The following is a 19,551-nucleotide window of genomic DNA, read 5'->3' as shown; positions in this document are numbered from 1 at the left end:
ATGATGGGAGCTATGGAAAAGTAAGACCGTATGAGGCGGTAATTCTTGGCCATCCTTGGAAATGATCACTGGGGTTAGAATGGTCCCAAGAGAACCAGCGAGGAGGGTTCCTTTCTTTCCTACCCGGTGACCCTTGTTTGGATCTTCAGTATCCTTCAGCATTTCTTCGTCTTTAGCCACTGCCTTATTAAATTCGCCCCGCATCTGCTTCCAATCTTTCTCTGATTCCTTGAGATCTTGCCCACGTTTTCTTAAGACATTGGCGGTCGCTCTCAAGAACTCCCTCCCTTTCAGTTTCCCCCAAGGTCATCATCTTTTTGTTTTTCTCCTCTGTCATAGAGAAATCCACATCCCTTCACTTTTCCAAGCCTGGTGCCGCAGAGTAGTTAGAAATGTATGAGAGACGGGATCAAAACCCAGCTCCGCCATGTACCCGCTGTGTGGCCTTAGAGCAGTGACTCAGCCTCTCTGATCTGCAAAGTAGAAGGAATGATAGGCCCTGCTTCATAGGGTCGTCATGGGGATTGATTAAAACAACACACCCTGCCTGGCCCACGGCAAACACTCAGTAAACATTACCTTCTCTCTAATCCTGCTTTTTATTTATTTATTTATTTATTTTTAATTTTTTTTTTTCAACGATTATTTATTTTTGGGACAGCGAGAGACAGAGCATGAACGGGGGAGGGGCAGAGAGAGAGGGAGACACAGAATCGGAAACAGGCTCCAGGCTCTGAGCCATCAGCCCAGAGCCCGACGCGGGGCTCGAACTCCCGGACCGCGAGATCGTGACCTGGCTGAAGTCGGACGCTTAACCGACTGCGCCACCCAGGCGCCCCTAATCCTGCTTTTTAAAACTTGATATTGAAGTAGGACATACATGCCGAAAAGCACACACACACACACACACACACACACACACACACACACACTCACAGGTACGGCCTGAGTAATTTTCCAAAACTGAACACGCTCGTGTAACCAGCACCCAAAGCAAGAAACGGATTGTCCCCAACCCCCTGACACCTTCTCATTCCCTTCCAGTCGCTCCACGCTGACAGGGAACAGCGCGGATTAGCGTCGCCTGTTTTTGAATTGTGAACACACGGAATCACACGGCACGCTCTGCTTGGCCTTCTTCCCTTGCCGCCGAGTGCGTGAGCTGGGCAAAGTTCACGGTCACGGCCGCGTGCGCCGCACGGGGGTGACGGGCATTTGGGCGTTTTGCACTTTGCAGCTCTTGCGGGAGGGGGGGAGGGGGAACCGCTTGTCTTTGGCGGGACGTATTGCTAGGACGGGGGTTTCTGGGTCGTAGGGAGGAGTCCATTTAGCTCTGGCGAAAACCGTCCTAAGTCGTGGTGGGACGAGTCTCCACTCCCACCAGCTGCCACCGGCCCGAGAGTTGGGCTTTTGTTTTTATTTTGATCTGGGAGTGCCTCTCCCTCGGGAGGGGCCCACTAAATGTCTGGGAATTACATCGAAAACGTCCTCGTCCGGTTCCTCGGTTCCTCGAGAGCTTTACTCCCTCAAACGTCTCATTCGAACCTTCAGGCTCTGCTTCTGCACTCCCTCTGTGCTCTTCCCCTTGCAAACTTGGACCGACCCCCTCTAGCTCTCCCCGGCTCTCATTCCAGTGTCTCATTCCAGTGTCTCGGGGACCGGTTTCCCTCCCGCCTCCTCCAGCCTTGTGATCAGCAAGGGATCACGACGACGACGACGGTGCCCTTCCGCAGGCCCGCGACCTGCGGATCTCCAAACCCGCCCGTCTCATCGTCATCCGCTTCTCGCCCCCCAGCAAACCCACCCCTCTGGAGCTCCCATCTTTTCTAGAATCACTTACCTCCTCTCTCCTTCTGGGGTTTTTACATCTGCTCCTGCTTTTTTTTTTTTTTTTTTTAAAGAAAACACTGCACTTTAAGAGAGCTTCAGGAATCACCCAAAATAGAAACGTGTCCTTTTGTGTAATCCTGTACTTTAGAAGACAATTAAATGGGAGAACGGCTCCATGCAAAGGTTAAGGTGCTTGAGAGGACCTTTGTGAGTGGTAAGAGCTTCACATTCACAGGGGAAAACGCAGGAGAGTATCTGTGTGATCTGGGGTGGGGGAAGGGGTTCTTAAACAGAACTTTAAAAGCACAAACTCCAAGGCCAATAATAATAATAATAATAAATAATAATAATGGATTAGATGAAAAGTGAGACGTTTTGCTCAGATAAAGACATAACGGGGACAGTTTAGGAACCAAACTGCCCGCATCCAGATTTTGCTTTACCATTTCCTGTGAATCCACGGGCAAGTAACTCAACCTTTCTGTGCCTCAGTTTCCTCACCAATAAAAGGGAAAGAATAGTATCTACCTACGGGGTTGCTAGGAGTTTCTTAAATGAATTAATATTTAAAATCCTACAGACTGGCACCTGGTGCATGGTAAGAACGAAAGTGGTGTTTGTTTTAATTTTTTTAAATGTTTTTAAACTTATTGTCGAGACAGAGACAGAGCATGAGCAGGGGAGGGGCAGAGAGAGAGCGAGACACAGGATCGCAAGCGGGCTCCAGGCTCCGAGCTGTCAGCACGGAGCCCGATGAGGGGCTCGAACTTGAACCGCGAGATCATGACCTGAGCCTAAGTCGGACGCTTCACCGACTGAGCCACCCGGGCACCCCCTAAAGTGGTATTTGTAAATAGAACGACAGAAAAATAACTGACCACAGATTAGTATCTAATTGCTATCCGTTAGGCTGCCCCCCCAACCACATGTGACTATTTTAAAGATAAATGAAATAAAAGTAAATACAACTTAAAATTCCGTCCCTTGGGGTGCCTGGGTGGCTCAGTCTGGTAAGCTAAGCGTCTGACTTCGGCTCTGGTCATGATCTTGTGGTTCATGAGTTCGAGCCCCACATCGGGCTCTGCACAGACAGCAGGGAGTCTGCTTGGGATTCTGTCTCTCTGCCCCTTCCCCGCTCACACACAAGGTCTCTCTCTCTCTCTCTCTCTCTCTCTCTCTCTCTCTCTCTCTTTCTCTCTCAAAATAAAAATAAACTTTAAAAAGCGGGGCGCCTGGGTGGCTCAGTCAGTTAAGCATCCGACTTCAGCTCGGGTCATGATCTCACGGTCCGTGGGTTCAAGCCCCGCATCGGGCTCTGTGCTGACAGCTCGGAGCCTGGAGCCTGCCTCAGATCCTGTGTCTCCCTCTCTCTCTCTCTCTCTGACCCCCCACCCCCTGCTCATGTTCTGTCTCTCTCTCTGTATATAAATACACATTAAAAAACAAGAGAGAGAGAATACGAAAATTCAGTTCCTTACTCACACTAGCCACATTTCCAGCATCCATAGCCACATGTGGCCAATGGCCACCATATTGGGCAGCACTGATCAGGACTATACAAGGCAATATATGTATATACATATATATATATGATCAGGGAGATTAGGGAAGAGAAGTCTGAAAAGCTAAGCAGTATGTGACATGGTACTCAAAATCATTTGCAATCAGAAAGATGAAAATCAAAACAGCGAGTATTTCCGTGTGCCTCTCGTAGTGGAAAAAGTCAGCAAGGTGGATCAGCCAAGGGTGGGCGGGATGTGGGGACAGGGGAGACTCCTGCCCCCACTCCTGCGGGTGTGGCCTGGGCGGCCCTGCGGAAGGTCATCATCCGTGCCAAGTGGAGTTAATTCAGACTCACCAGCGGTTACGCTCCCAGACAGTCATCCCAGGGAGATTTTCACCAGGTCTGTGAGGGGCGGTGCAGGCTTATTCGCTACGGCACCATCTGGGGCGGGGGGGGGGGGGGGGAGCTGGAGGCCACCTGGTGTCCATCCCCGGGGACGGGAATATGGCCGATGCACCTACGGAGCCCCAGGCCGAGTGAGAGCTCCAGATGGCACGTCTAATGGACCACCCAGGATGGGGCTTAAAAACCTGGTTCTGGGTGAAAACAGGAAACAACAGAATATGCTTAACTTCGTGCCGTCAATGTAAGTTAAAAATATAAGCCCTCAAAATAAAGCACATGTTTTGCAAGAATGCACTCCAATAAGACCAAATTAAACATGATATTGGTTGTCTCTTGGGAGAGGCGAATGAAAGTAGGGTTTGGGGACACAAGGGAATGAATGAATGAGTGAACGAACGAACGAACGGATGAGTGAATGGGCAAATGAACAGAGAGGGACAGTGCAAAGACCAAAGGTATAAATAAATATGCCATGAACCAAGGAGAGCAATTAACTTGACTCTCTCTGTTTGAAGATTTTTTTTTTTTTAAGGAATTTTAGAAATACTTTTTCCAAGAGGAGGTAAAAGCCAAGTGATATAAAAATAAACCTGAAAAGGATTTGCACGATCTATGAATGGCAAGAATATAGACTGCATGGGAAGCAGTTATGCTCCTAAGTACCCATCTCAGGAAGATTTGACCCTGGCCGTGGGGGCAAGTGTTTCTTCTAACCTGAGGTCAGGGGTCCCCAGTGGCCTCCATCTGTCTCCTGCTTTCTGACCATGCAGACACCTCCTGGTCACTCTCCTGTCCTCCATCCCCTCCCTCTCAGCTAGTAACCTCACTCTTTACCATGAGGTCTCTGCAGCCCCAGGGCCTTTGCACATGTTTCCCTCCTCACCCACCTGGCACCTGTAGTTCCTGACATCCTGACCTCCAGCCAGCAGAGGGAAATCTAGCTCCTTTCTGCGCTCAGGTTAGTGGAGGAATGAGCGTGGCTGAAGTCCCAGGAGAGGGTAGTCGGGGTGGTGGTGTTCCCCAGGGGCAGCCCGGTGGAAGTGACACAGCCAGACTCGAGAGCCAGGCACCGCACGTTAGCTGTGTGACTGTGGTGGACGAGTAGCTCATGCCCTGGGTCTCGGTTTCCCTCTTCACGAGAAGAGAGTAGAACCCTCACCAGGGAAAGATGCTGGGGGATGAAATGAGATCTCAGTAGGTAAAGAATAAGCCTGTAGCCTGACCAAGGAAACAATGCGATGACCGTTGCCTTTGTTGGTGGTGGGTTCCGGCATAACTTACCCCCAAGTGACACAAGAAGAAGAAAAATGATGAAGAAGACAAAAGCAACCATTTGTGTAGGACTTCTGAATCCCAAGCACACCTATCGGGGCAGGTACTATTGTCATCCCCGTCGTAAGGCCCAGGAAAGTGAGGAACAGAAGAGTTGAGTGACTTACCCGAGGCCACACGGCTAGTGATTGGAGGAACCGGGATTTGAACCCAGGCCGCCTGGCTCTTATCCACTAGGAAGGATGGCTGTTGTCCGTCCACATGACAAGAAGTCTGGAGGCCGGGTGGCTGGTGGCAGGGTTGGCTCCACAGCCCAGGGATGTCCCCAAGGAGCCCTTTCTGTCTTTCCGCTGTGGCGTCTTCTGTGGAAGGACTTTCCTGGTAACCTTTACCACTCATGGTCCCAAGATGGCCACCTTGTTCCAAGATGTCTACACAAAAGCATCCAGCCAAAGAAAAGGAGCGGTTGTCTCCTGCCATGCCACTTTTCTCAGGGGAAGAACACTTTCCCCCGCAGAAGCCTCCAACAGCCCCCAGCAGCCCCCTCAGGTCCTGTTAGATACATGACTGGCTCATTCGACCAGGGCTCCCATGGAAAGGAATTCTGGGAAAAAAGACTTCCTGTTGGGTATTTTCTGACTCTGATGGAAGACGCACTCCACTGGCAAGGGAGGGCGTAAGATTGGCTGTTGGATAAACAGCCGTCGTATCTTCCACAATCCTTTTCCTAGTTTAAGACAAGTCCTGTCTTCTACCCAGCCTTCTGTCTCTTCCAGAATATACTCTGTTATCGTCAGGCTCTCCTACTTTTCACTTCCTCATTGTTTGTGCATGCAAGAAGCATTTATTGAGCACCTGCTGTATGCCAGGCATAGTTTTAGGTACTGGGGATACAGCTGTGAACAAAACAGATGAAAATCCCCTCCCTAGTGGGGCGAAGCAAGACTAGCGCCATCCAGTGGAACGTTCTCCGGTGATGGAAATGCCACTGTCCCCATGGGGCTATAGAGCACTTACAAGCCCCCCCCCCGCCTCCGCCGGCAAGACCCCCCCAGTGACCTGATGCTCCTCATCCCTTGCACCCAACTCATCCCTGGGCTGCCCTGAAGACCGATGACCTTGCCTTTCTCAAAACACTTTTGAACTTGACCCCCTAGGATGAACCTCCCTGCTGGGTCTCCACCCACCTCCGTGCCTTCCTCTTTTTCACCAGTCTCCTTCCTCAAACACTTGTCTCTTAAAATGTTGCTCTTTCCCAACATTCCACTGGGGGCCCTTGGCTTCTTTCACTTTACCTCTGTACTACTCTAGGACATCTGGTCTACCATAACCCTGTTTCCCACCACTCTTCTCACTCAGCAGACATTTATTGAGTACCTGCTAGGCCATAAAAGGTGCTACACACACACACACACACACACACACACAACCTTTGTCTCTGTGGTGCTCACATTCTAGAAGAGGGGGGGGCGGATAATAAATACAGCTTAATAAACGATATAATCCTGGAGAGCAAAGAATCTCTTCAGCTAGAGGGGCCAGGGCAATCCTCTCTGAGAAGGCGAAATGTGACCTTTGAAGGACCTGAAGGGGGCGCCAGGCAAAGAGGGAGAGAGTTAAGGGGATGGGCATTTGCAGTAGAAGAAATGGCCGCTGTAACATTCTTGGGGTGGGAAGGAGCTTTTCCTGTGGGAGGAACAGAAGGTCGGGGTGGCCAGAGTGTGGGGGGATAGGACGGTCCGTGGGCGTCAAGTGACGCTGGGTCTTGTGATCCCGGTAGAGTTTGGATTTTACGCTAAGCCTGATGGAAGCCAATGGAAGGTTTTAACGAGGGAGTCATAGCAACTGGCATCTCAGCCTCAACGTGTCCACAGCCTGGTCTTGACCTTCCTCCTAACCCACCATTTTGCAATCTCAGTTTCCCCGCCACCCCATCCTTCAGGTATTTCAGGCCAAACCCTACAGTCATCTTGGATTCCTCTTGCTCCCATCCCACCACGATTAATCCTTCCACGGGAAGCCCTGGCGGCTGCCATGTTGTTCTCCATAGCACCTCCCACCTTCTGACGTACCCTGTGTTTTCCCATTGTTTCTTTGCTCATGGCGGCATCCTCGGGCCCCTACAGTAGGTGCTCAATAAACCTTTGTTGAATAAGTGAGCGACCGTTGCCTAGTGGTTCATTCAGAGCCAGGAAGCCATTCTTCCCTTCTGTCTTTCCCACCGTGGCCCCCACCCCGTCCAACAAGCCGCAGGAGATGAAGAACCGGGGTTCTGGCGTGCTGGGGTCCTGGCTTTGAGGTCCTGCTCCACGGTATGGACCTCCATGCAGTAGCAACTTCTCTGGGCTCTAGTTTCCTCTGGAAAATGGGGCTCGTCCTACCAACTGCTGGAATGCAGAATTTGATGAGCCCAGGCAAGCTCCCTGATGGCCAGCAATCAATGGCAGCTATATTTAAATCGGGGCCTCCTTTGTACTCCCACTGCCTTTGTCCCAGCTCCAGCCCTCATTACGCCGGCCTGCTCTCACCGCTCCCTCCTCGCTCTGCCTCCATCACTGCCCATCTGTCCTGTCAGCTGTCAGCCCTGTCTCTACCACGCCAACCCTAATCACATCCCTCCCCGGCTCCGAAACCTTATATGACTCCCACTGTCCATACGATAAGGCCCACCTCCTCAGCCTCCAGTTCAGAGCCTCCGGCGCCAGCCCACCCGTTTCTCCCCAGCAACATCCTGAATGCAACTTAGGCTCCCATAGGGCTTTCTTGGCCACAGAAGCCTTCTCCTCCGCCCGCCCTCCCCGCCTCCCCGCCTCCTTCCTTCTCATCCTTCCAGGGCGGGGGGGGGGGGGGGGGGGGGGGGGGGGGGGTGGGTGGGGGGGTGGAAGAGAGTGCATTTTAGTTGCCAGTTAAGATTGCACGGGGCTGGAGGGAGGTCCGATGATCTGCGTTTCTGAGGCTTGGACAGGTTAGGACAGAAGCCACACAATGAGAAAAGGCAGGGCTAGGGTTTCGGTCCAGATCGCAGGTTGTGTGCGCCGTGCTGCTTCCCCATTTTCCTGCAGCCCGGGGCTGCAGGGACCTGTGTTTGAACCTCACCCTCTCGCAGGTTCATCTGAGGGCGGGGCTGAACTCCTCGCCGGGCTCCCATTGGGTCCCGCGCGCAGCCCTGCCCAGACCCGGCCCTGCGTCTCACCCGGAAGTGCCGGAAGTGCCGTGGCCTCGTCCCCAGGTCCCAACTTCTGGCCTTGCCCCGCAGGGGGCTTCATTGTCATACAGGCCACATCCCATCTCTCCAGTGTTCGGAACCCTCTGTGGCTCCCGCGTCACTTGGAGAAGGAGCCAGGTCCTCGCCACGGCCCACAGGGCCGTGTGTGATCGGCTGTCACCGCCTCCCGCTGTCACCCTGGCTGGCTTGGCCTCGTCCCCGGCGGCCTCACGCTTCTTCAGATGACCAAGCTAGTCCACACCAGCAGAGCCACACGCGTTGTTTGCTTTGGTTTTCTATGTTTGTTTGGTTGGGTTTTTTTTCCCTTCTCATTTATTTCTGAGTAGTGCTGACCGCGTCACACGTATCAATTCAACGTGTCGTTAGTCCCCACACCCCTTTGAGGTGTCGTCCGTACTGGGGTTACCCCTGTTGTACAAAAAGGGGAAACTGAGACACGGAGAGGAGTCCTGGCCTGTCCAAGGTCTCCCAGCTGGGAAATGGCAGAGCCGGGATTTGAACCCATGCAGGCTGGGCTGCTCAGACTGAACCACTTTTCCTGCCAGCTGATAAAGAGCGCCCAGCCCCGAAGGGTCTGCCATTCTCCCGGGCCCCTCCCCCAGACCTCCGGGCCTCCCCATGATTCGTTCTGATGGCGAGTTGTGCAATATATTGAGCATCGCCCCGACCGCGAGTGATGGGAAACTTTCGCCCCTCTCTGTCCAGCATTTACTCATCACCATCAACCATACACCGACTCGGGGTCTTTGCAAATCACCTTTTATCCTATAAGGCAGGTACTGTTAACGCTGCTTTCCAGGTCCTGACCCCGAGGCCCAGCAACGTCAAGTCCCGCACCTGTGGTCACCGAGCCAGCAACTAACATCAAATCCCACTCCTGTCTGACCCTGAAACCCACCCTCTGTTTTCCGCTCTGGCTTCTTTCTTCCAGCATATTGGCGACCGTTGGGACGGAGTTTGACCTACGGACCCTGAGGGCAGTCCGAGTGCTGAGACCGCTCAAGCTGGTGTCTGGAATCCCAAGTGCGTGAGTTTCCAACCCTGGCAAGGGGTCTGCTCAGGGGGTCCCGGGAGTCCTCAGTTTCCCCTCCGCAGAGCATCTCAGAAGGGGCCCCCGAGTGCCTCCCAGCCTGTGTCAGGGCAACCTTCTCTTGGGGGAAGCTCCCCAAGGGACCCACCCCCCGCCCGCCCGCCCCCAGGAACCTGGCAGCCAGTCTGGGTGAGCTTCTGAAAGCAAGCCAGGGGCCTCACCTAGAGCCACAGCACCCATGCATTTATTGAGCACCTGCTATCTGTCCTGAGTCGTGTTGATGCTAGCTCAGTCAGTACTCACAGCTCTCCGCAGTTGGGCCTCTGCAAGATCTCCGTTTGACAGGTGGGGAAACTGAGGCTCAGAGCGGCCGAACCATTGGAGCAGTGTCACATGGCTGAGAATGGCGGGACTGGGGCTTAGCAAGTGTGGCCCCAAGCCTGGCCAGTAATGCTGGTGGCAGTGGCGGTCACCACGTATCGAGCGCCCGCTGCCTACTGGACGCTAAGGACAGAACTTCCCATGCATCGAATGTCTTACTTTGTCTTCACAGTCACCCAGTGAACCCATTTGACAGGTGACAAGGCTGAGGCTCAGGTTAAGTTATGCACCTGAGCTCTGACAGCTTGACGGTGATGAGCTCCAAAGTCCATAGGCATCCGGTGCTGCTTTCTCCTTCTCTCAGGGTGCTTCCATTCCCCCCCCCCTTTGGGGACGGCTGCAGTATTCAGGGTCAGAAGGAGGTTCAGCTGCAAAAAAAAAACACCAACCAAAAAACCAGGGCCGACCTTTTTTCTGTCCCACTGCCTCAGTTCATCCTACCGCTAATGATTTGTTGTGTGCCAGGCGCTGCTCTAAGTAGTTGCCATTCTTCAAATTCGTTTGTCCTCACCACAAGCCTGTGAGGTGGCTTCTCTCAGCACCCTCTCCCACCTCCTTGGCTCTTTCCGTCGGGTTCGTGGCCACCCAGACTTAAAGGGTAAGGTCTCCCCGATGACCACCAGCAGGGCCTTTTCGTGGAAAGAAGGCACGTCTACTGAAGCATCTGCAGGATTCCAGGAGCCGCCTGCATTGCGTTGAGTCAGGGATCATCCCCAAGCTGACGCTAATAAGGGTTTCTATTAATCACCACCTACGATGGTGCTTTGGCAGCTAGGAGCTCCCTCCTTCAATCCTGAGAGGGCGGTGCTCTCCCAGTCCCCGTTGACAGATGGAGAGACCAAGGTTCAGGACGGTGACCTGCCTTGGTGAAGGTCACACGGCTGGGGTAGTTGACGAGGTCGGGGCCCCTCGATGCAGGCTTAGCGAGGTGCTCAGATGGGCCCTGCCTTATCTGGAGGGGGCTGTCAGGAGAGAGAGACTGAGGACAGCGGGATGGAACGGGAAAGATGCCCAGCAAGGATGCAGTCTCAGCCTGATCTCGTGGAGAGCTCTAGACTGTGAGTAGCCCCCTAGGTATCCTCCGACCTGAGGCAAAGAGACTGCTTGCTGGCCTTCTGTACCTCTCTGGTCACTTGCTGGCGGTGGGAGGCGGGGAGGCAGCAGCCGCCTGGGTGAGGCCACTGTTGATACAAAGAAGAGGGGCGGCTGGGAGCCCCTAGCGGCTGGCAGGTGGGTGCAGGGTATCTGGCCCGGGGACTGACGCCACCCAGTGTCCGGAGCCTTAGCCACCCTGCCAGGCGGGTGGAAGAACATCGCTCTTCCATTTCGGACCCCCGTGGTTTCCCCCCCACCAGGAGGTGCTAATCATGAGCCACGCGGAGTTCTGCTAATCAAGAAGCAAGGCCTCAGGCTTTTTGTTCGGGCCCTCGTTTCCACCGTAGACTTCCCTGACCGCACGGTGGCCGCAAACCTAGGATCTGACGCCCCTCAGGCCTGGGCTTAAACCCTGGCTCTGTTATTGCTAATGCCCTGGGATGAAATCACGTCTCTCGGCGTCGCTTCCCACCTCTGCGAAATGGGGCTACGTGTGCGCCCACATCAAGGGCTGGGGGTACAAGCCGGTGAAATCATGTCTGGTTTCCCCGGGACGGGGACTAGGACATTGATTGCTTTCCCGAGTAGAGGTGGGGCTAACCTAACTGGAGCCTTTGCATGAATTAGGAAAAGACGCCCCCTCTCGGTGGGAAGAATTAAGAAAAGGCTCCCCTCTCTGGGTGAAGGCCGCCCAGCACTTAGGAGGACGGCTCCGAAAGCGACCAGTTTCCACGCCTGTCTTGCCTAAAAGGTCATCAGATGACACAGCATATGCCAAATACTTCAAAAATACTTTAAAGCAAAAAGTGCCCTCACACACCGGGAGGGATTGTTCCCATTGTATAACGAACAGCCTTGTTACCCCGCCCTCAGCTTCGCGTGTGCTCGGGGTGCCTGGGGTTTGGGGCGCTCGCTCACGGAGCTGTGGGGCTCTCTCTGTGTCTCCCCAGGTTTACAAGTCGTCCTGAAGTCAATCATGAAGGCAATGATCCCCCTGCTGCAGATTGGCCTCCTCCTGTTTTTTGCAATTCTTATTTTTGCAATCATAGGGTTAGAATTTTATATGGGAAAATTTCATACCACCTGCTTTGAAGAGGGGACAGGTAGGTCCAAGCAGCATGATGTTACTTTCCCAAGCTTCCTCCCTTGGGGACGAGCTCCCGGAAGGGAGATGCAGGGTTTTGCTTCTTTCTCCGGGCAGCTGGGAGAGCTTGCTTCCGAAGCTCTGCAGGCAGAGCGAGGGGGGGTGAAATAGCCCTCGAGGTCTCAGTAGTTCTAGGGCCTTGCGTTGGGGTCCCCGGATGGCGTTCCCCCACTGTCTACACACACGGGGACCCGGTAGCTCCCAGATACATTCTCAGTGACGTTTCCTGCTCTCCAAACCCTTTTGCTCCCTGAAGCCCAAGTACCAAACGGAATCGGATAAGGAGAGAAGCCTGTATGTCAGTTTGGGCGCCACTGGCCATCTTGGTGCAGACGGGCCCATCGGCAGGGCTGGTCATGGGGCGAGGGGACCACGAATTCATGGGGTGGACAGAGAGGACGGTGACGCCGAGGGGGAGTCCCTACGAGAAAAGAAAGAGGCTTCAGGCCTGTCTTGCTGGGTGGGCAGAGGGATCTGGCTGGGAGTGGCTTCCCACGGGCCATCTCCTCCCGGTGACCCCCAAGAGGCAGAGCCCTGGCCCCAGGCCGCCCCACGGGGGACGGAAAACGTGTATTCAAGATGTGCTTTCTTTTTCCTCCTTTTTCTCTTGCTTCTCCTGACTCCTTCTCTCCTGGGCTTGTGAAGTTTGCTCAATATGGGATGTCCTAATTATTTCTTTCCCCGATGAAGAAGGTGTTAATTGAGGCAGAGCTATTTCTGCGCCTGGCCTCGTCACCCCGGGCGGAAATGCAGGAGGGAGAGATACAGGGCAGGGCCCCTCGGAAAAGTCAGCCGAGAGCAGAGAAACCAGGACTCCTGGATCCTAAGTGTTGAGGTTTTATTGGGTTTCTTTTCTTTTCTTTCTTTCTTTCTTTCTTTCTTTCTTTCTTTCTTTCTTTCTTTCTTTCTTTCTTTCCCTTCCTTCCTTCCTTCCTTCCTTCCTTCCTTCCTTCCTTCCTTCCTTCCTTTCTTTTTCTCTCCAGCCAAGCAGACACAACTGGCTCGGGCCTAGGTGGGGTTGTGAGGGGGCAGATGTGGGTGGGGCAGCTGCGGGGTGGGTAGGAAGCCCCGATTTAGGAGGATAACTGAAAAGCTCGCGATTAAAAATATAAGGCGTGTGAGTAAGAGACCGATATAGACAGACACCCAGGCAGCAGGTTAATTTTAAACTATATTTATAACCAAATTCCTCAGACTCTCCGGACGGTTGCTTTTCTAGAAGCAGCCCTCAGAGTGTTTCGTGATGGGGGGCAGGGGGAGGGGGGACGGAAGGCTGGGGGGGGGGGTGGTGGGAACGAAATCAAGAGCACCACGATGCAAACTTGCTAAAGAGAGTCAGGTTTCCAGCTGCACTCTTTTGTCATCGGGAACCCGGTTCCTGCACCCCCAGAACTGTGCTCGGCACTCAGGGAAATGCAAAGGTAAAGTGGAGGGCTTCCTGATTTCCAACAGCTTCCAGACAAGACTCCTCGTCTGCCACCGGCTCGGCTCGTAGCAGTGAAGCCCGATGCGTGCTCTTATCTGCCCCCCCCCCCCCCCCCCCCCCGCCAAATATGAACGAACCTTCCGGAGCCATTGAAGGGAAGGCGGGACCGGCGTTCACTGGCTGACGCAGGGGGCCGCACGGGGGTGGGAACTGAGCCCGATGTGGTCGCAGGGTGGAGACAGAGAAGGTTCTGGACAGAGGCGGCCTTCCCAACCAACAGCGGTTCTCGTCTGCTATAGGAACCCGTGCATTTCCCCTCTCCCTGCTCTTAGCCTTTTGTTCAGAAGATTTTGCCTGCCAACCTGTATTTATTAAATCTCAGCCCCTGTCCCAAGTGCAGCGTGAATGAGGGAGGCGTGTCCAGCCAGTTAAACGAGCGGCCAGTGTGGTCAGTGCTTCTCAAGCACTGAGTGTCACTTCCCAGAGTCGCAGGTGTCTCTTTGCATGACCTTTAACTGGAGTTTCAAAGGCCAATAAAAGTCACACATTCCATCGTTTATTTCTCTCTGCTGCGTGCCGAGTGGAGGTTGGCATTCGTGCCCATGGCACATACATTGAGATACGTTTTTGTTTGACGGAGAGCTTGAGTTTGCACACTGGGCTGCTTGCCTGGCGGACAATGTCGCTCTCTGAAATCCTTCAAAAGTGCGACTCACTGAACAGGACCCTCTCGTACCCGCTGCTCTGGTCCAGTGGGGACACACCCAGGTCATTCTGTGCTCCTGTGTGCTCCTGGGGTCTCGCCCTCAATCCCTTGGAATTCAGACCCCCACCTCGGGCGCCCAGCCCAACCTCGCCACGAAGCTGTCGTTGGTTGTCTGCGAAAGCAGCATCTGTTGGCAAGTGCCTCTTTCCTTGTGGCATTTTTACAATCTGCCTCTTGCCGTTTGGGGAGAAAACTTAGCGCCTGTGCCTAAGGGTAAGTAAGTACCATGTGTACTGGCCTCCCTCGCCCCCAGAACAGCTCCCTGTGCCTAGTACATCTCAAGGAAAAGAAGAAAGAAAGAAGAAGAAGAGAAAAGAGAGGAGAGAAGAGAAAAGGAAATGGAAAAAAAATCAGGCTACAGAATAACAGCATAACACGACTGACATATTTGTCCTAATGGAAGTCTGGAGGACCCAGCACCCAACCACGGCACAAAGCACACAGCATATTCACCAAAACTGGCTGTATTCGGGAACATAGAGCACATCTCAACAGAGTTTGAAGGACTGGATTATACAGAACATATCCTCTGACCACAGTGTAATTAAGCTGGAAATGGGAAACAAAAGGATAACTCAGAAAGTGTTTGGAAATCAAGAGACGTGCTTCTTGTTTGTGGATGACATGATAGGGTATCTGAGATTTGCTTTTAAAATAATACTCTAGTGGCAAGGCAAAGTGTGGGAAGGGGATACGGATGAAGCAGGATTAACCCTGAGTTGATAAGTGTTAAAGTTGATGATAGGTACATGGGGATTCATTACACTATTCTATTTTTATATATCTGACTTAAGAAGTATCTTGGCTATCTATGGGTCAAACAATATTTTACTTGCGCAATAATGACAACAATGCATGACAGATTTTGTGGGATGCAGCTAAAGCTGCACTCAGAGGGCAATGTGTAGCCTTAAAGAAAGGGAATGCATCGCGAAAGTTTGGGAAATGCACGGGAAAAGTAATAAAGCTTAGAGAAGAAATTCCTAAAACAGACACCAATGACTAGATCAGCAAAGCCAAACTTAAAAAAAAAAACATTGATAAATTCATTCCAATAGTCTTTGTTTTTGCAACAGCATTGAATCTTTACAGCCCCTGTTTCTCAGAGTTGATTTTCCCAGCCCCTTCCCCTGATTTTTCTCCTCTTCTCTTTCATAGATGACATTCAGGGTGAGTCTCCGGCTCCGTGTGGGACAGAGGAACCCGCCCGCACCTGCCCCAATGGGACCAAATGTCAGCCCTACTGGGAAGGGCCCAACAATGGGATCACTCAGTTCGACAACATCCTGTTTGCAGTGCTGACTGTTTTCCAGTGCATCACCATGGAAGGGTGGACTGACCTCCTCTACAACGTAAGTGATGCAAATTTGGGGGCAGGTGGCCCTCCTGGACCAGCCAATTCCTGAGGCTGCATGGGAGGGACTCTGAACCAGAGAGGGAGGGGAGGTGCAGGTGCCCAGAACTTTTAAGTAGAGGAGGCCCCTCAGGACATGGAAATCTGGAAGGCAGACCGATGCCGAATAAGTTTTCACTGTGCAAGTGTTTAAATATAATTTTAGATTTTTTTTAATATGTAAAGCTTGCGCGATTCAAAAACCAACATGGATAAGAAAGTAATATCCTTGGATCTATACAAAGGGGCTCTGTGCTGGGACCTTCGCTGGCCCTCTGCCGGCCATGCCCCTCCCTGTAGGGGGAGGCATCCCCGGGGCTCAGGGGACATGTCTACCAGGAACTGGCCCCACTTACCCCACTTTCTAGACCCCACTCTTGGATCATCTGGGATCCTGAAATTTTCTGATTCCAAGGACTCGCAATGAGATTCTCCCGTGGGTCTGTTGTCCAACGGCGCCACATGTTCTGGAAGCATCTGTTGCCACAAATGTGGCTGGAGCTTAGACTAATGCAAGCAGAAGTGCCCATGCATCTATGCATGAAGCCCCCTTCCCCTGGGCCAGACAGAGCCGTGCGTGGCCAGGGAGCAAGGCCGGCTTTGCTCACGTCGTGATCCAGTGCAGACATCTAGGTTCTAAATTGACCTTCCTGGTGCTTCTGAAAGTACGTTTACAAAGGAGAGGCATAGAGCATATTTTATTTAGGAGCTTTTAAATATTTACAAGAGTATATGGGTCTCCGTCAGTACTCTTGTCCAAAATCTTGAAAATGCTAGAGACACATCCAAGGAGATGTATGCTCCTGTCTGCCCCACTTCCGTCCTGTTGCCTATCCCCCCACGATGGGCAACCCCTTTACTTCCCTGGTATATGCTTTCGGTGTTATTTTTGCAGACGTAAGTGTCATCGAATCCATATTCTCCTCCGTCTTTCTTACTCCAAAGTGTAGCGTTCTATACGCGCTGTTGTGTTCTGTGATTTTCTTTCCCCCCCCCCCCCCCGTAACAACATATCCTGGAGATCTTTCCGTGGCAGGACATGTCCTCATTCTTTTGTACAGCTGCACAGTGCTCCATTGTTGGGCGGGCCATGGTTTATTTAATCGGTTCCCCAGAGACAAACGTTTCAATGGTTTCCCCGCCCTCTGACACTGAGCTCCGTGCTGCCCTGAGCTCTGCAACATGCATGTCTTTTCACCCTTGTGCAGATACAGCTGGGGTTGGTGGTGTCCATTCCCGGAAGTGGGATCACTGGGTCAACGGCTACAATGCACTTGTAATTTTGGTTTTTGGAGGTGCAGGTTTTAGAGGCCCCTCCGCCCTAAACAGAGCACACCTTCCTCTCACCCTCCTGTGCAGGTGAGAGCCCCCCCCCACCCCGAGGCCAGCCGCCTGTCAGCAGCTGGAGATGTGTGGAGTCAGGGATTCAGGATCAAACACGAGGATGCCACGGGTGTAGCCACCCCACGGGGCATCCTGGGGCTGCTCCGCACACATCCCTCTGTTCACTCACAGAAGCGTCCTCTCCACCTGCCCTAAGTGCTGGAATTGCCAGTTAAGGTTCTGCCCATAGGAGTCCTGGCTTGGCCTGCTGGGGAAGCAACACCAGAAGGCTTCCTCCTGCGTACAGGGTTCCCGAACTCTCCTCTTGGTCCCGGTTCATGTTTCTTAAGGAAGTTTCCCTTTGGCGGGTGGAGGGAGATTTCCAGGAACCCATCCTTCTGACCGGTGGCTCCTTTTAGGGTGCGGTGGAGAGTGCCGCCCGGGACAGGATTGCACAAGTGCCGTGGACAGTTGTGCGTGTCACACACTGCACATGCCACCGCATCACAGGAGTGTAATTCGTATCGTAGGCGACACAAATGCCTACCACGATTCGAGTTTTCGACAAAAGTAAAGGATGTAGGAAAGACACACGGTGTTCTAATTTGTATGAAGACCTTGCCTGAGCCCAGCCTCCGTTAAGTCTCTCTCTTGGGCCTCACTGGCAAACACCCTGGACAAAAGGTTACACCCAATTTGCAAAAGCTTGTGGGGGAGGGGGGCTTTTATGGGGCTCTAGGTCTTTGCTTTCCAAGCATGGTGAGAGAGGGGGGGCTTCAGGGGAAGTGAAACAGCTGGGAGCCAGGAAGGTTAAGGGCAGAGAAAGGGATTGGGGAGCAGAAGCTAAGAAACTTGTGAACACGGGCAAGGGTTTGTGTCGTGGGGTCGGGCGTCCGGAGAAGACGTCCAGAGTTTCAGGGGATGTGCTTAGACACTGGGGATGTGCTTAGTGGTGGGAGGAGAACTGTGAGCGTGACCACAGATTTCCAGAAGATTCTCTAGTCCCAAGCACCATCGTTGGAAGGGATGTTTGTCCTGGAAGCTTAGAGCTGAGCCGCCTTGGGGAAGCGGTGAGAGCACAGAGTCAGAGGCACCAGACTGCCTGGGTTCCCATCCTGGCTTCCCCCCCTTTCCTTGCTGTGCAACCTTGGGCAAGTCACTTGGCCTCCCTGTGCCTCACTGCCACGTGTGCAGTATGAACAGGAGCACAGTCCTACCTCACGGGGAAGGAGGACTGGGTGAGGTGGGCGCCTGTGAAGTGCTTACAACCGTGCCTGGTCTGCGTAGGCCGAACCCTCCCCCCCCCCCCCCGGCGGACACTCCTTTCAGAAACATTTTCAGAATTTTACCCCGTAAAAAACTCCGGCAGCACCTGAGGGAGAGGAGTGAGCTGTGGGGTCCCACTTTATTCCCCACCCTCACCCCACTGGTAGCTGCCACTAACTCAGAGTAGCCTTCTAGAACTTTCCGTGCGCTTACATCCCGCTGTCGTAGAAACCCCAGCAGTGATCTGGTACCACGAAGTGGTGGCTGAAACAACAGACGTTCATTGTCTTGCGGTCTGGGTGCCGGAAATCCCACATCGAGGCCAAGGCAGGGCCAGGCTCCCTCTGAAGGCTGTAGGGGAGGATCCTCCTTGGCCTCTTCCAGCGTCTAGTAGCTGCCAACGGCCCTTGGCATTCCATACAGCCACCAGAGCCCCTCGTCGCCAGAGGCAGGGACTAAGGTGGCTGTCGTTGAGTTTCTGCTGCCGAGGACAGAGCAGTTGATTTTTCCAGGTTCATCTGGGCTCTCCTTTTATGTGCTGCCTTCGGCCAGCCCTGCCCAGCCCTGGGACACCCCCTCAGTCCATCCAGCCACAGGCGGCCACAGTGTCTGGAATCTTTGTCCTCTGTTGTTGCACTAGAGCTGAGGCCCCGTGGGGAGACGGCCCAGACGCACTTGCTCCAAGCGTCTTAGGATCGATGGGCGCAGATGCCGAGGGGACGTCGCCTGCCTGGGTGGGCAATCCCAATGGCTCGTTTCTTTTCTCGGTGTCCTTGAAATCCAGCCGTGTGTTCAGTAACTGTTGAGCACCTACTGTGCGCTGGGAAATGGGCAGGTGACTGGGGACCCAGCATAAGACAAAAATCTCCCCACTCTCATAAGGGAGACAGACACAAGCAAACACAACAGATAAGGAGCTGGTCCTAAAGTGGGAGGGAGACAGCAAACGAAGGCAGAAGGCGGGGCTGGTCTAGGTCAGGCAGTCAGGGAGGGCTCCTCAGAGGAAGGGACACGTCCGCAAAGAAGCAGAGCACCAGGCAGCTGTTTGTGGGAGAGCATTCGCGGCAGAGGGAACAGCAGCCGCTGACCTACACGGCGTGTTCGGCCCTCCTCCAGGTTTCCCCAGCGACGACTGGGTTCTTTTCTTTGCCGCGTGGCTTCCTGGTTAAAGCGCCTTTCAGAAAAAGCCTAACCTCCACTAATCAGCAGTGCTGACAAAGGTTTATATCGGGATGTGCATCTCAGCGCTACTTATAAAAATAGAACAGAGCTGGAAGCAAGCGGTTAAGTGCCGTATGGTCCCTTTGTATGAGGGAATATTACGCCGTCATTAAAAAGCATCTGTTGGGAGAATATTTAAGGATGCAGGGAAATGCTCACTGTCTAATGATGAGTAGGGAGGAATTGATTTTCTTTAAAAAAGTTTTTTTAACATTTATTCATTTTTGAAAGGCAGAGAGAGACAGAGCGTGAACGGCGAAAGGGGCAGA

General features: G+C 53.1%; 1 protein-coding gene across 14 annotated transcripts in view; it reads left to right on the top strand.

Annotated features, from left to right (window-relative positions):
- CACNA1A (calcium voltage-gated channel subunit alpha1 A) overlaps positions 1–19,551 on the top strand; it is a 213,245-nt gene that overhangs the window by 86,088 nt on the left and 107,606 nt on the right. For all 14 annotated transcript variants that reach the window (XM_043586739.1, XM_043586749.1, XM_043586748.1 and 11 more), the window contains exons 4-6: positions 9,169–9,260; positions 11,694–11,846; positions 15,238–15,431. In XM_043586739.1, coding sequence (XP_043442674.1) covers positions 9,169–9,260; positions 11,694–11,846; positions 15,238–15,431 — 439 coding nt within the window. The remainder of the gene's footprint in view (positions 1–9,168; positions 9,261–11,693; positions 11,847–15,237; positions 15,432–19,551) is intronic.

This window comes from Prionailurus bengalensis, chromosome A2 (genome assembly GCF_016509475.1).
Source record: "Prionailurus bengalensis isolate Pbe53 chromosome A2, Fcat_Pben_1.1_paternal_pri, whole genome shotgun sequence".
Taxonomy (NCBI): domain Eukaryota; kingdom Metazoa; phylum Chordata; class Mammalia; order Carnivora; family Felidae; genus Prionailurus; species Prionailurus bengalensis.
Note: the sequence above shows the minus strand (reverse complement) of the source record. Positions and strands in the feature narration are given on the sequence as shown.